General features: G+C 41.9%; 1 protein-coding gene and 1 pseudogene across 1 annotated transcript in view; both read right to left on the bottom strand.

The window, feature by feature from the left end:
- Positions 1-501: 501 nt before the first annotated feature.
- LOC133774331 (actin-related protein 6-like) lies at positions 502-1,172 on the bottom strand (annotated as a pseudogene).
- Positions 1,173-8,294: 7,122 nt separating this feature from the next.
- Positions 8,295-16,915, bottom strand: part of ADGRV1 (adhesion G protein-coupled receptor V1) — a 568,898-nt gene continuing 560,277 nt past the window's right edge. Inside the window, exon 90 of the mRNA XM_062211963.1 lies at positions 8,295-8,654. Within this exon, the coding sequence (XP_062067947.1) occupies positions 8,536-8,654 (119 nt within the window). The 3' untranslated portion in view covers positions 8,295-8,535. The remainder of the gene's footprint in view (positions 8,655-16,915) is intronic.

The following is a 16,915-nucleotide window of genomic DNA, read 5'->3' on the forward strand; positions in this document are numbered from 1 at the left end:
GAAAAAAAAAAATGTCAACGCAGTATACTGTACCCTGCAAAGCTTTCATTTATGAATGAAGGTGAAATAAAGACCTTCCATAACACACAGAAAATGAAAGAATTTTCACCACACATCCAGCCCTGCAAAAGATGCTTAAGGATGTGTTACACATGGAAACATAGAAACATGGTCATGGCTACAAAAGACAAACTACAAAGGAAATCCAAAGTAAACAATAGGAATATTTATAGGAAAATGGCAAGGCCAATTCATTACTTATTAATAGACACCTTGAATGTAAATGGCCTCAACTCTCCAGTTAAAAGATAAAGACTGCCTGAATGGATTGAAAAACAAGACACATTTTTTTGCTTCCTATAAAAAACACACCTCCCCAACAAAGACACACACAGAGTGAAAGTGAAAAGATGGAAAAAGATATCCCATGTGAACAGAAATCAAAAGCAATCAGGTTTTCCATCCTAATATCATCAAAGTAGTTTTTTTTTTTTTTTTAGTTAAGACTTTATATTAGGGTGAAAGATAACACAGGTCCTTAACCAACTCTAAAGGAAAATTGACAGTAAACCTTTCAGTAACAACTAGTCACGATTTTCATTCAGAAATGTTTGTTATATATCAAATTTCTCTTCACAGATACTATGTCCATTTCTTCATAGTCTTCTCTTGTTACCACCATCGTTCTCTGATATCAATTTTCTACCTTTCCAGGCATAAGTAATAGGATTTTCAGGTATCACAACAGAAACATCATAATCAGTTGGAGTGAGACATCGAACTTCTGAGTAAACCCGATCCCTAAATCCAGGGAGAAGGGAATTTCCTCCTGTCAAAACAATGTTCTTTAAAAAATGCGGCTGCATTTCTTCAGGTAAGTTCTGAATTGAATAGACAATAGCTTCTGGAATTCCCATTTCTTGAATGCGTATATCGGAAGGATTAAAAGTATTTCTGGAACAGCAAATCTCTTATTGGCCAAATGAAGAATTTGTTCTCCAGATTTATATTTTCCATTCAATACCATCTCCACCCTTGGCTTACAAAAGCCCTTTTTAATTGTACTGAAGTCAGGCAAAACATAATCGATCATTAAATGTATTTTCTTCTCCTTTCAATTTTGCAATGTCCATGTCTTTGTAAAAATCCTGAGAGACATAGAGTAGGTACATAACAGAAAGTAAGTTTTAAAACAAAAATTGTTAAAAGAAACAAAGATGGGCATTACATAATAATTAAAGAATCAATTCATCAGGAAGATGTGACTATAATAAATGTATATGCATCCAAAGCCAGGGCACCTGACTATTCAAAAGAAATGTTAATGGATCTAAAGGGAGACCTAGACTCAAATACAATAGTAATGGGGGACTTCAATACCCCACTTTCATCAATGGAAACAACAGAGTTAAATGACCCTTTGACCAAGTAGACCTAACTGATATCCACAGAACTTTCAATCCTACAGTTGCAGAATACACATCCTACTCAACAGTGCATGGACCTAGAACAACAATAGCAAACTAGACCCAAAGTTAGTAAGAAAAAAATAAATAATCAAAATTAGAGAAGAAATAAAATTGTAACCCCAAAAATAATACAAAATAGCAGCAAAATGAAGAGCTTTTTTTTTTTTTTGAAAAAAAAATAAACAAAATTGACACACCATTGCCCCAACTAACCAAAAAAAGAGGATGGAAACCCAAATCAATAAAATTAGAAAAGAAAAAGCAAATAACTGATACTGCAAAAATAAAAATAATCACCAGAAATTACTACAAAGAGCTGTTTGCCAACAAATCAGGAAACCTAGAAGAAATGGATAGACTCCTAGACACATGCAACCCACTTAAATTGGGCCATGCAGACATAGAAAACCTAAACAGACCAATAACCAAGACAGAATTTGAATCAATAATAAAAACCCTTCCAACAAAGAAAAGCCCAGGACCAGATGGCTTCACCGCTTAATTTTACCTGACACTTAACAAAGAACTCCAATTCTTCTCAAGCTATTCAAAAAAACTGAAAGTAAGAGAATCCTCCCAAACTCCTATGAAGCCAGAATCACCCTAATTCCTAAATCTAAAAAAGATGCAACAGAGAAAGTGAACTACAGACCAAATTCCCTGATGAACATAGATATAAAAATTCTCAAGAAAATACTAGCTAATCGAGTCTAACAAAACATCACAAGGATCATTCACCAGGAGGAAGTGGGATTTATCCCTGGTATGCAGGGATGTTTCAAAATTTGCAAATCAATTTGAAATATCACAGTAATAATCTGAAGAACAAAAATCATGTGATTATCTCAGTAGATGCAGAAAAATCAGTTGATAAAATCCAATACCCTTTCATGATGAAAACTTTAAGCAAACGGGGTAAAGAAGGAACATTTCTCAACACAATCAAGACAATTTATGACAAACCCACAGCCAGTATGCTATTGAATGGGAAAAGTTGGAAACATTCCACTAAGATCTGGAACCAGAGAAGGATACCCACTCTCACCACTCATACTAAATGTAGTCCTGGAAGTTTTAGCCAGAGCTATTAGGCAAGAAAAAGAAATGAAAGGATATAAATTAGATAGGAGGAAGTCAAGCTATCTCTGCTTGAAGATGATATGTTTATACACACACACACACACACATACACACATTCATATGGGATCGAAATGATTCCACCCACCAAGAGGCTGTTGGAACTCATAAACGAGTTTGGTAAAATGGCAGTATATAAAATCAACACAGAAAAATCAATAGCCTTTGTATACACAAACAATGCCATGACTGAATGGAATTGATCTTAGAAGTTCTTTCTCAAATAGCTGCAAAAAAATTAAATACCTTGGAATAAACTTAACCACAACATCTAAGATCTCTACAATAAGAATTATAAAACATTAAAGAAATAGAATTATATACAAAAAATGGAAAAACCTTCCATGTTTGTGGATTAGAAGAATCAAAATAATCAAAATGTCCATACTACCAAAAGCAATTTATAGATTCAATGCAATACCAATCAAAATACCAAGGACATTTTTAGATATAGAAAAAATGATGCTGAAATTCATATGGAAACACAAGAGACCCTGAATAGTTAAAGCAACCTTAATATACAAATACAAAGCCTGAGACATCACAGTAGCAGATTTCAAGATATACTACAAAGCAATTATAATCAAAACAGCCTGGTACTGGCACAAAAACAGATGGATACACCAATGGAACAGAATAGAAACACCAGAAATAAACCCATGCATCTACAAGAAAAATCTTTGACAAAGAAGCTAAAATCAAACCCTGTAACAAAGACAGTCTCTTCAAAAATGGTGCTGGGAAAACTGCATCTGCACATGCAGAAGTATGAAGCAAGACCCCTATCATACACCTTACAAAAAATCCACCCAAAATCATCAGAGACCTAAATCTATGACACAATACCATAAAACTATTAGAAAACATCAGGAAAACCCTACAAGATATTGGCATAAGCAAGGACTTCTTGGAAAAGACCCCAGAAGCACAAGGAATCAAAGACAAAATTGACAAATGGGATTACATGAAATTGAGAAGTTTCTGCACTTGCAAAAGAAACCTCAGCAAAGAGGCAACCAACAGAATGGGAGGAATTAAGTGCAAACTATGCAACTAATAAAGGATTAATATCCAGAATATATTAGGAGCTCAAGAAACCCAACAACAGAACAAACAACCCAGTTAAGAAATGGGCAAAGGACTCAAGCAGGCATTTTTCAAAGAGGAAATCCAGATGGCTAACGGACACGTGAAAAAATGCTCAGGATCACTAGCTATCAGGGAAATGCAAATCAAAACCACAATGAGGTTTCACCTTACCCCTGGTAGAATGGCTTTCATACAGAAATCAAACAACAAGGGGCTGGTACAATGGCTCACTTGGTTAATCCTCCACCTGCAGCTCCAGCATCCCGTATGGGCACCAGGTTCTAGTCCCAGTTGCTCCTCTTCCAGTCCAGCTCTCTGCTGTGGCCCGGGAGGGCAGTGGAGGATGGCCCAAGTGCTTGGACACCTGCACCTGCATGGGAGACCAGGAGGACGCACCTGGCTCCCGGCTTCAGATAGGCACAGTGCTGGCCATAGCAGCCGTTTGGGGAGTGAACCACTGTCTATAACTCTACCTGTCAAATAAAAAAAAAAAAATGCTAGCAAGGATTTGAGTAGAAAGGTACCTTAATCCACTGTTGGTAGGAATGTAAACTGGTGCAGCCACTGTGGAATACATTACGGAGACACCTCAGAAATCTGAATATAGACCTACCATATGATCCAGCCATACCACTCCTGGGAATTTACCCAAGGGAAATGAAATAAACATATGAAAGTGTTATCTGTTTCCACATGTTCATTGCAGCTCAATTCACAATGGGTAAGATATGGAATAAACCCCAATGTCCATCAACTGATGCCTGAATAAAGAATTATGGGATATGTACAACATGGGCTACATAGTGGTAAGAAAAAAATGAAATCATGTCATTTGTAACAAAATGTATGCAACTGGAAACCATTATACTTAGTGAAATCATCAGTCACAAAAGAACAAATACCATATGTTCTCACTGATATGTGGTAATTTATAGACTACCAAAAATGTACTCAATAGAAGTGAAATTGACACTTTGAGTTTTGGTAACTTTGAACAGCCCTTGTCTCGACTGTGGAGGAAAAGTTTTTTTTCCCCCATACCATGTGTTGAACTCTTTACTTAATATAGAGTTACTCTTATGTGTATAAAGTTAATGGAAATAGATCTTAGTAAAAAAAAAAATAAGAATGAGAATAGGAGAGGGAGGAGGAAGAAGGGTAGGAGGGTAGGTAGGGTAGGAAGAATCCTTGTGTTCCTAAAGTTGTATTTATTAAATGCATGAAATTGGATCCCTTAAATAAAAGGTTTCTAGGGAAAAAGAATCTTCCCAGCCAGATCAAAGTCAGTGGGGAACATGATCTTTCCCTCTGGCAAATCCCTGGATTACATGCCTGAACGAGAGCTGCTGGCCCCAGCCCCCACTGGTTTCACAGCAATGCCTTTTCCCCACAGGCTGCAGGATACGCACAAGAGCCTCTGCAGACGTTACTGATGTCAGAGTGGCTCCTCCTCCCTCTCCACTGCCCAGGGCACACATCCGAGCTGCTGTCAAGGTGGCATTCTGTCCTGCAGGTTGCTGGCTGCACACACAAGAACCACAGCTGCTGCTTATGTCCTAGATGGCACCTGCACTCTCAATCAGTTGGAATGCCCTACTGTGGGGGAGATGAGGAGAGAGAAACATGCCCCCCCCCCTTTTGCCTGGTTAGCAGGCATTCTGTCCTCAGGACTCCAGGCTCCCCTCTGGCTAGGTCACCAGAGCCACGGGCTGCTGCAGTCTGATCTCACCTTGCCCTTGAAAGCCGGCACTCTCTCCAGCTCTCAGCTGCTGGGTTCCAGCTCGTGTCCATGCTCCTTGCTGTGCGCCTCCCTCCACACAGATCCACGGTGTCCCTCTTCCTTCGTAGACTCTCCACCAGTTTTCTCTCCAACTCTCCTCCAGTTATGCACTTCCTCCGCTTTTCTTTTTCACTATTTTCTCCTACCCCAGAGCAGCATGCCCCCTCCCTATTCCGCCATCTTTACTCCAATCTTATTTCCAAAGCAGAACTTCTAAAACATAATGCTCTTGTTGCTTTTCTTCCAAAGACTGTCCTTTGTCTCTTACCTCCTGAGTGGTCAGTAGGAATTCCACTGGTTCCATAATTGTCACATGCTCTAATTTGCATAGATCTCTGCATTTGCATCCAAACTAGGAAAACTCTTTAAAATTTTTTGACATTTTAAAGTATAAATTAAAAACAAACATTAAAAGACAGCCAAATACAAAAAAGGGAACATAAAAATACAGAAGGGGCTGACATTGTGGCACAGTGTGTTAAGCTGCTACCTGTGACAGTAGCATCCCATATGGGCATTGGTTAGAGTCCCAGTTACTCCACTTCTGATCCAGCTCCCTGCTAATGTGCCTGGGAAAGCAGTGGAACATGGCCCAAGTTCTTGGGCCCCTGCCACCCATGAGGGAGACCCAGATAAAGCACCAGGTTCCTGGCTTCCGCCTAGCCCAGACATGACAATTGTAGCCACTTGGGGGAGTGAACCAGTAGATGCAAGATCTCTCTTTAAGTATGCCTTTCAATACAGAAACAGGAACATTGTCAAGAAAATATAAGATATATCTTGACAGGGGAAAGAAAATGTGATAGAGATGGAAACTACATAATATGAGGAGAAAGTTTTGGAAATAAGTGGAAGTGATGGATGCACACACAAGGGACATTGTAAATGTAATCAGTGCCACAGAATTACATGTTTTATGTTATATAGATATTTTACAACAATTTTAAATATGCCAGTAATATCATATGCCAAATATCACTGCATTGTACATTTAACCTGGATTTGTTTTATGGAATGTGCATTCCATCCCAATAAAACTGTCAGAGAAATGTCATGGAGAAAAACAGGGTCAGCTTGTTGAAAGAGAAAGCCCACAGGCACTGTGCTAGAGCCCCACAGCCTTCCAGTTTCCAGAGAGCTGGATTTGATTTACTGCTTTCTTCAGTGCTGTACTTCCCTGGCAGGTGACTCATTTTCATCTACACTGGGAGGAAACAGTGCAGCAAACTGTTGCTGCTGTTGGCATAGGAAGCTCATTTTTCTTAGAGCTGTGGCTTATGCAAACCATGGTTTTGCCTTCCAACATCTAAAAACTGGCAGGCAGTCCTTTTGATTTCTGATCAAGGTGGCAATTTGGACAGCAATAGAAATCCAGTAACTTGAAGTCAAGAAAGGTGCCCCCAGATGTTCATGCTTTTTTGCCAGATTTTCTCAAATTCTGACAACACGCATAAGTGAAAATCGCCAACTAACTGTGCGAGGAAGGAGGGACAGGAATCACAGGGAGAGAAGAGGGGAGTTGTTTGATAATTTATCTGAGAGACAGAGAGACAGACAGCACTCCCATTCACTGATTCACTCTCCAGATTCCTACAGTGGCCAGGACTGGGCTGGACTGAAGCCAGGAACTGGGAACTCAACCCAGGTCACCCACGAGGGTGGAAGGAGCTCAACTACTTGAGCCATCACTGTTGCCTCCTGTGTGCTGCACAAGCAGGAAGATGGATTCAGGAGCCAGAGGCAGGCATTAAGCCCAGACTCTGACACTGGATGCAGGAGTCTTCACTGGAGTCCTAGCTGTCAGGCCAAATGCTTCCCTTCAACTCAGGTTTTCTAAAAAATAAAGCCACAGTTCATCATCATGATAGAGTATGTGGGTGTCTTAATAAATTTCCCTTGGAGTCACAATTAACAGAAGAGAATTCCCTTAGAAATTTCTTTAGACTTTTCTTGAGATAATACTGATTTTCACAACAATACTTAAGAATTCCAAAATAAAAGGTCAGAAAGCCTTCCCCAGGACAGGCTTGTCCTGTTCCTAATGATTCTGCTGCAATCAGAGTCAGTGAAATCATCAGGAACACAACCATGTTTGTTCTGGGAGAGACTTCGTGGTTTCTCATTCCAAGACAAAGACTGAAAACTGCAAACCAAGAAAATTTTCTCCAAAACATTCTTTGCCCTTTTTGAATGATCCTCCTCTTAGCTGTGCAAAATCGCTTGTTGGAACTATTTTTAGCTGGGGACAGAACATTCATTCTGGAAAAAAATGTTCAGATTCCTGATTTTATAATGAACAGAAACACATAGTGTTGATGAAAGACTGCCAGTGGCAGAGCAATGGCATGAGCACTTAGGTGCAGAGTCACCTACAGATAATAAACCCTATGGTTTTCAGGAATTAAAGTCTTCTCGATAAAGTGAGATTGTGAATGAGGAAACCTCTCAGGGAAGGGAAACAGCTGGCCTGTGGCCGTATGAGGCCTGCAAAATCATCTGGTTTGGCCCTCCCAAGGCAACCACAGGCAAGACTCAAAATTCAATATATCTATAGCAGGCTGATTTTGAAGTTGACAGTTTTATATGGCCTGCGAATGATGCTATCAATATCCAAATGGCCCTTCGTAGAAGAAAGGTTCCCCTCCCCTGAGTCCTGTATGAAAGCTGGACAGTACAGAGTGCTTGATATCATCTAGATACAGGGTTCATGTTTTTGGCCCATGCATATTTCTTCAGCAATAACAAGCCTGGATGACACCAAGTGGATTCTACTGCTTTTATTATGACTTTCGTTAAACAGTATTAGTTATGTAGGATGATTAAAAAAAAAAAACTAACACTCTTGCAATATGTACATCCTATTAACTGCCATAAATGGACCCAGTCTTTCACCATAGTAATAAATTTTCTGGTTGCACAAAGTAAGATACAACAGTACTTCTATGTTAACCACCAGCAGAGTTCATAGGTTCCTAGCTCATGGCTGTGTGTAACTGAGAGGGTTTTAGCACAGAAGGCAATAGCATTACCAAACTCTTCTTTCTGGAGGTCACCGAGGAGTCAGAGGTGGGTGTCGGCAATGGGGATCCTTCTGAGCTCCACGATCTGGGAGTCAGTCAAGGTGCCTCCCTCTTGGCTGCCTTGGCCAGATTCATTATCACTGACACTGAGGCCAGCACCTGCAACAGAAAAAGAAGAAACAAAAATCCCAAACGGTTTATGCAGTAAAGTCTTAAGGATGAAGTTAGAGTAAGTCAAAAATATTTACTTACATTGGTAAAAAAATGAACTGTATATTTAGAATAGGTATTATTAATGCCCAACAATTTTAAAACTGCATTTTAAATCTCCTTTGGTAGTTTTTAAAAGCAGAAATTAATTTCTAAAAACACAAATTCAGGCTCTTACTCTTTTCTGTTTTCACGTGGTAGACAAATGTCATCTAGAAAACCAGGCAGTTCATCTGTGGTTTTCAGAGAAGGGCAGGATTTCTTGTTAGAACACAGGCAGCCTCCCACACACGGAATCCTGTACGTCCATCCATTGAGACTGAACACTTGGAGTCTTATCAGTGCCCTGGAGATGCTGGCTCTGGACGGTCAGATGTGCTCAGTGCCCAGAGTCACACAGGATCCCAAGAAGCTCACTGCTATTCACTAGAGGCAGTGCCTAGAATCTCTGTTTGAAGGAAGCTCCACTATTCACTTTTCTTTCACAACTCAGAATAATTCAGAATACTTAAAACTATGTTAGCACAACATAAAAAAGTTTGTCTTTTTATTTTTTCCTGTAATGCAGAGAGGAACGTACCAACTCAGTGTGTGTGAGATAGAGGCAGAAGTGCACATGGGGATGTGGTTAGAGGGTGTGCTGCTGTGAATCCCAGAGGTTACAGCACCCGCCCCTCCCTCAACTCTGCTGGGCACCAAATTCTGCAAACAAGAACGAGAGTGAAGCCAATTAGTGGCCTGGGCAGCTGAGACTTCCTTTTCTGTCGGAGGCAGAGGGAAGGCAGTTCTGCAGACCTGACCACTATGGGAAGATGGTGTGTTAGCTTCCTGTTCAGATGTGGAGACAGGAGCTGGGCCCCTGCCAGTGACATGCATGTAGTCCCACCCTCCCCTCTCTGGGTCCCTGTCTGCTAGAGACTGCTGTTGTAACTCACTTCCTTCCTTCTCTCGGGTGACACAGAACTTGCCTGTGTCATCCTTGCCTGCTGACTCCTTCCAGGCCATTCTCTTTCTTGCATGTCCGTCTGCTGTCTCAGCACTGGAGGCCTCAGCCTTGTTAAAGGGCCTCGGGGCTCTGTCTGACTCTTGCCTGCCCTCTAGCCTCAGGTCTCCCAGTATTTCTGGGCTCCAGACACACAGTGGCTGGCCTCTCCCTTTGCACAGCATGTCCCTGCGGGCTTCCTCTGCCTGGCCTGCCCTTGCCATTCCCACCAGACATCTGGCTGCCTTCAGTCATCCTGCACATGCTGATTCGGTGTCCTCTCTGCTACCTGTGGAAATGTGAAGATTCCTTTTTAAAATTTCTGCTTCCTGCACTGGAGGATTATGGACTTTGTCTTTCCAGCTCCTTTTTCCCAGGGCAGTGCCCAGTGCACTACAGATACTCAATAAGTATTTGTAGCACTCGTTGGTAAACTATTGCCTGTCCTGTTCCTCTGGGCCACCCTGCATTCTGTTGACCTCTCCTTAATAAAAACAAGTATCGGCCCCTATCCTAGTTTGGTCAATCCTGGGACCCTCTGGCTTTCAGGAAACTCTGCAGTCTGGTTCTGCCTGATCAAATGGAGGCATCCCAACCTTTCCCCACCAGGGAGCTGTCTCAGAAAGTGACCACTCTCCTGCCAGGTCCCGAATGCCCCTGGTGACTTCCAGCCTGGAGGGTTCTTGCCGATCCATCAAGGCTATCTCCATAGCCTCTTACAAAGAATGATTGTATTGCTCCTTCAAGACAGGGAGCTGGAGGAGGTAATATTTGAAAAGCCCTTCTACCTGACAAAATGATTTCATCCCCTTACTCTCCTGAATCACTTTTGTTTGGATGGTAGACTTTATGGTACCCCTATCTGAAATGTATATGTTAAGTCACATAAAACATTTAACAAACACTCATAGACTGTTTCCTCGAGTTCAGAACCACAATATCACCCATGACAATGTATTTATTAAAGAATTAAAATAAGTCACTAAAATTTAAAAATACTGTTAACATTTAAGTCAAGTTTCCTTGGGGTGGGTGTTTGGCACAGCAGTTAAAGATGCTGCTTGGGAGGCCTGCATCAAACGGGAAGGCCTGGGTTCAACTCCTAGCTTTGCTTCTGCTTTCAGCTTCCTGTACACCCTGCAAGGCAGCACGTGATGGATTAAGTACCTGGGATCCTGCTACCCACGTGGGAGACCTCGATGGAGTTCCTGGCTTCTGGTTGCACCCTAGCCCAGCCCCAGATGTCACAGGCATTTGAGGAGTGAATTAGTAGATAGAAGATCTCTCTTGTCTCTCTCTCCTCTCAAATAAATAAAAATCTTAAAAGTACAATTAATTAGATTTCTGATTTCTCTTAAAAAAAAAAAAAAGGCCACGCTGGACCTGCATTTCTGCAAAAAAGAAAAGAAAACACATGGACTGGGCCAGGTGACCCTGCTGCAGTTCACCACTGATTTCACCAAGACCTCTTGAATCTTGCAGGGTCTTTACTGGGCCTCACAGGTACCTCCAGGCATGAAAAGGACAAAGGACCCCTGCTTCTCAGTCAGGGGACCTTCCCTCCCCCCCCCCCCCCCCCGTAAGGACCCCAGGGAACTCATGACAGCTCATGATAGCGGCCACTCTACAAGCAGAGGGGTCTGAGGCCCTGAGATTTGCAGCAGCTTGATGCTTGGCTAGGGGAGGGCAGGACTAAGCAACAGAGTTGCCCACAGAGGGATCCACTGGGAGCAACAGAGAGGACCCCACAATTAGCGTCAAGGGAGAGGGGAAGTGCATGATGTAATTCATGCCAATTCCCAATGATTCTAGTGATGGCCCCGCTCTAACTCCAGCACTGCCATGAGAAGGCCTCTGCCGACCCCCAGGACAAAGCCCATGGGGAGGTGCTGAGAGAAAGCGAGCCGACCTTGGTGAGCTCCCAGGGCCCTGGGAGCAGCACAGTCTAGACCCAGCCTCACCTGGAGTCACCACATTTGCCTGCTCTACTTGTCTTCCTGCCCAGTTTCTTTCTGGTTTTGATATAAACACTCAACACCCAAGCACTAGTCCCTCAGTGAGGCTCAAGAAGGACCCACATTACACACAGAAAGACGTGGTAGAATTGGAGCACAAATCCGGTCTTGCAGCTCTTTGCCATGCATTAAGAGATCAGAGAGGGTTCTTTGTACTAAGATTCTTCATTTTCTAAAATGCATTTTTCTGCTTATAATTGAAGCCTAAAATTCAATGAATAAAATAGTGATAATGTTGGAAGACAGAACAAGCTATCTCTAAGGAACTAAGTAGTGGTTCCTATTTCTTTAGTCTCCCCTTTTCCCAACATTTTCACATGCTTTGCATGGGAAAAGTGTGGTTACCAGTCTGGTTTACAGACACGGGGACTCAGCGAGGATCAGAGGTGTTCACGGAGTTGCCCACATGGCACAGCACAAAAGTCACAGAATGAAGATGTGGACCCTCTGACCCTGGATGTGGGGCATTTTCCTCTATGTTACCCTGCCTCTCACGCGGACTGTGCTAATTGTGCTACTTCCTTGTCCTCTGAATAAATTTCAAACTCCTTGTCCCATGTCCAAGCCTTCTCTCCCCATCCTACACTCTTAATATTCATAGTGCAGTGAACACCCAGGTGTGACAAAATATAGGAAGAACATTTAAAATGGTTTTCAAGCATAACCATAAATGGAACCCAAAAGATAATCCATACCATGGACTGAATTTATACTCTGCCAGACACTGTGATAGATGTTTTACATAGACAAACTCCAAGGCCCATAAAAACTTACAAGCTCATCATAACAATCCTTCGCTATGGTGTAAATAAGATTTGGCTCCTGAACTCACACAGACTTTTAATTCCTAAAGTCAAAAGTTAATGGTACTAAGAGGGTGGAGACTTAATCTAATTGTGGTGTCTAAGAGGTGGGTCTAATGGGAGGTCCTCAGGTCACCAAAGGTGTTACCAAGGGTGTCCTCAGGTTACCAAGGGTGTAGTTCTCTTGAGAGAGTTAGGTGTAAAGGCTCAGTCAGGGCCAAATTCTCTTTGTTCTTGCCTGTTCCTCCACACACACTTTGCCATTGCTACCCTTCAGCCCCTCCAGATAGCAGAACCAACAGTGCTTGCCTGATCTTGGACTGTGAACCTCCAAAATCATGAGCCAAAATAAATCTCCCTTCTTTAAAAGTAGCTTGTTTTAGGTATTTGGTTGTAGTAACCAAAAGTTAGTTAACTGAAGAAAGCCAGAGGCTATATCCTCTGAAGACAAACAGCTAGTAGACTGCAGGACTTGGATGATTCCAGTGATGGGCTCTCTGACCTTGTAGCCTGTTCTTTATCTATATGGGATTTCACATTGGGATAATGATATGAAGAATATAAATCTTTTACTGTGGAAAAAAATCTTTTAAAATTCTTTTTTCCACTTTGAATTTCATCTAAGTTCAGCAGTTGTTGAAGTTTATTAAGTTACTGTGGTTTGATGTAATATTTCTGAAAGACAAATCAATGAGTTCTTTGAGGAGTATCTGGAATCTTGATTTTGCTTCTTTTCATTTGTGCTTAAGGACTTGTCATTTCTTTTCTTCTAATTGAAAAAGAAATCATTTTTATATTTCCAGTAGGGAAATGTTTACCATATTACCTTGGCTTTGGGTGAAACCAGGAAGCTAAGGGACTGAGATGGTAGACAGTTACAGTCACTTACTCAGGGAGAAATCCCGTGTGGAGAAAGACTGTGACTATGCAAAAAATGCCCCATGCATGACATTTACAGGAGCTTGCCAGCTTTGGAAAGCCATAAACATGCCGGTCCTCAATACACCTCTTATTAGGTTTGTACATCAGGGATCTTTCCTTCTATCCTACCTTCACCTCTGCTCTGGGCTGAGTCTCTGTTCCACCAAGCTCTGTACCTTCCTCTCCTCTGAAGTGGAAGCTGTCCCAGGGTGACTGTTCCTACTCTTCTAAAATCCTGGTTGGGGACACTGATGATACATTACAGTTCAAAAAAAAAAAAAAAACTAATAATAACAGGGACATCGCTGGCCTAGAACTGAGTGCTTTCCTTGCCTGTGGAAAGGCGGATGCATTCCAAGAACAACTGAAGGATGTGATGTCCTCCTTAAGAGAATAAAATGTGGCCAGCGCCACAGCTCAATAGGCTAATCCTCCACCTGCGGCGCCAGCACACAGGGTTCTAGTCCCAGTCGGGGCACCAGATTCTGTCCTGGTTGCCCCTCTTCCTGTCCAGCTCTCTGCTATGGCCCGGGAGTGCAGTGGAAGATGGCCCAAGTCCTTGGGCCCTGCACCCGCATGGGAGACCAGGAGAAGGACCTGGCTCCCGGCTTCGGATCAGCGAGATGCACCGGCCGCAGCGGCCATTGGAGGGTGAACCAACGGCAAAGGAAGACCTTCCTCTCTCTCTCACTGTCCACTCTGCCTGTCAAAAAAAAAAAAAAAAAGATATCTAGAAGTCCCCTGTGGTGCCATCTGAGTTTGATGGTTTTGATTGTGTGTGTGTATATGTATGTGTATATTTAATTTGTGATTAAACTCTTTTAAAAAAAAAAGTAAAATGTGATTTCTCCTAGAAAAACAAACACCTTATCAAACATAATTATAAGTGTCAAAAGAATTTTCTTTTATGTTAAAAACATTTAATAAGGGGAGGGGCCTGGTGCTGTGGCACAGTGGGTTAATGCCCTAGCCTGAAGCGCCAGCATCCCATATGGGCACCGGTTCGAGACCCAGCTGCTCCACTTCTAATCCAGCTCTCTGCTATGGCCTGGGAAAGCAGTAGAAGATGGCCCAAGTCCTTGGGCCCCTGCACCTGCATTGGAGACCTGGAAGAAGCTCCTGGCTCCTGGCTTCAGATTGGTGCAGCTCCAGCCATTGGAGAGTGAACCATTGGATGGAAGATCTCTATTTCTCTGCCTCTCCTCTCTCTAACTCTGACTTTAAAATAAATAAATAAATCTTTAAAAAAATTTAATATGGTAAAAAAAATCTGATGGAAAAAGTAGTACATGACTAGCTTTGGAACCAGGACTTCTTTTTTAAATCAAACTATTTTAATATACTTGCCTTTATTATTATTTTAAAATATGCAAAAAAGTGCACTAACACACTGGCCTCAAAAACAACGTCTTGCTCATTTCACAACTGAAGACGACTGATACGTGTGTAAAAGCTTGGAAAGAGGCCGGCGCCGCGGTTCAATAGTCTAATCCTCCGCCTTGCGGCGCCGGCACACCGGGTTCTAGTCTCGGGGCACTGGATTCTGTTCTGGTTGCCCCTTTTCCAGGCCAGCTCTCTGCTATGGCCCGGGATTGCAGTGGAGGATGGCCCAAGTGCTTGGGCCCTACACCCCATGGGAGACCAGGATAAGCACCTGGCTCCTGCCATCAGATCAGCGCGGTGCGCCAGCCACAGCACACCAGCTGCAGCGGCCATTGGAGGGTGAACCAACAGCAAAGGAAGACCTTTCTCTCTGTCTACTCTGCCTGTCAAAAAAAAAAAAGTTTGGAAAGAAGTGATGGTGTTTTCCAACTTGAACACTGGTCCCTGCGCTATCCCTCTTAGAGGTATAGTTTTTCTCACAGTCAGTGCAATTAGAAAGAAAACATCTTAGTCAAAAACAGCATCAGGTCTCCTGCTTGCCCTTTAGGGCAATGACATTTTGACATTAAATTCTCTCTATTATGCCCAATAAAGGCATTCTATCTACTGAGTGAATCTAGATATTTTAGTATGTGCTTGAGTGGTTTAAAATTATTCTTGATCAAAAAATGATGAGTTCTGAGGAGATTAAAAAGTAACGGAAAATGTTTATCAATGACTATGGAAGGCTTATTAGGTCAGTTTCCCTTCTTTAAACCTACTGTCCATCCTCAATGGGACATCACCTGAGACATGCAAGTCTAGAGCCACTAAGATGAACCTCAGTCTTGCAGATCATAAATTCCAGCCAGGGCTAGTCCTCATTCCTATTTCAGCTTGATAATCTGGCCACCCTTCCTGTTCCTAGGTAGAATTTGTTCTGGGATGGCTCATGCGTCCTCTCTCACAGCCTAGCTAATTACTGGTGACTTACTCACCTCTGTCTTGCTGAGTATGTACACTGTGACACATCTTAGTGTAGGGATTAGGGGAGGTGAAGAACATCGGATAAACCTGATGAACAGATGGTACAATTGGAGGTACAAACACATCTCTTCCCACATGGTCCTACCTAGAGGATGTATTTTTTTTCACCTAGAAAACTCTTAAGGATCAAAATCTTCTATCAAAATATAAAAACCAAAGAAAAATATTTATATCTTCCACCTGTGTTTACAGAATACTTTGTTATGAATAGTCCTAAAGCTAAGAAAGAAGAGTTACAAATAATGGGTGGTGAATGCCAGGGCTTATTTTTGTCTTAAATTTCCAGTGTACTCTAAGGTCAGTTGAAAATGGAAGGGATGACAGGAGGCCTGCCAGGAAGCCTGGGATACAGGGAGAAATTGGTGATTATTACATACAATTCCATATGGAAAGTTCTCACATACACTGAACAAAGTGCTGCTGAGGATAAGAAAATCTTTACAGTATAGGATTTTTATTTTTTTAGGTAGAGGGGAAAATAGGAGTTGGCTAGCTCAGTTATTATGGATGGGAAGATGTGGCTTAGTGCTTTGGCTAGTAGTAAGTATAGGAGCTGGCTGCCCCACCTCCTCACTAACTCATACATGCTCCGGTGGGTGCCTCAACTGCTCAGAGACTTCCACTTGGGATCCCTTTTCAATGTGGAACATGAGGTTTTTCTCAGGTTGGGTGGTGTGGATATGTGGATATTTCAAAAGGTTCAGAGAATAATGGTAATCTTATTGTGAAGCAAAAAAAAATTGAAATCCATGCAGTTTCTCACCATATATGTTTTTCATGGACCTTTTGAAGAGCCCTCATATGCATGAATTTCAAATTTTTTTTGTACTTTCCCAGATCTTTAACTTCCATATACATTCTTCTGATAAGGGCTTTTTTTTTTTTTTTGTCTCGATAGTCATTTAACAAAACACAATGTTTTGTTATTTATGCTGATTTATTGAGCAGTAGACTAATAATAACTCTAATGATAACTCAGTATATAAGGAACTTTGGATGCTTCAAAGTTCAATGACCACACACACACAAAATTTATGTACTTGTTTTGTTGAGAAGTATGTGTGTGTGTGAAGATTAAAC

This window comes from Lepus europaeus, chromosome 15, assembly GCF_033115175.1.
Source record: "Lepus europaeus isolate LE1 chromosome 15, mLepTim1.pri, whole genome shotgun sequence".
NCBI classification, from domain to species: Eukaryota; Metazoa; Chordata; class Mammalia; order Lagomorpha; family Leporidae; genus Lepus; species Lepus europaeus.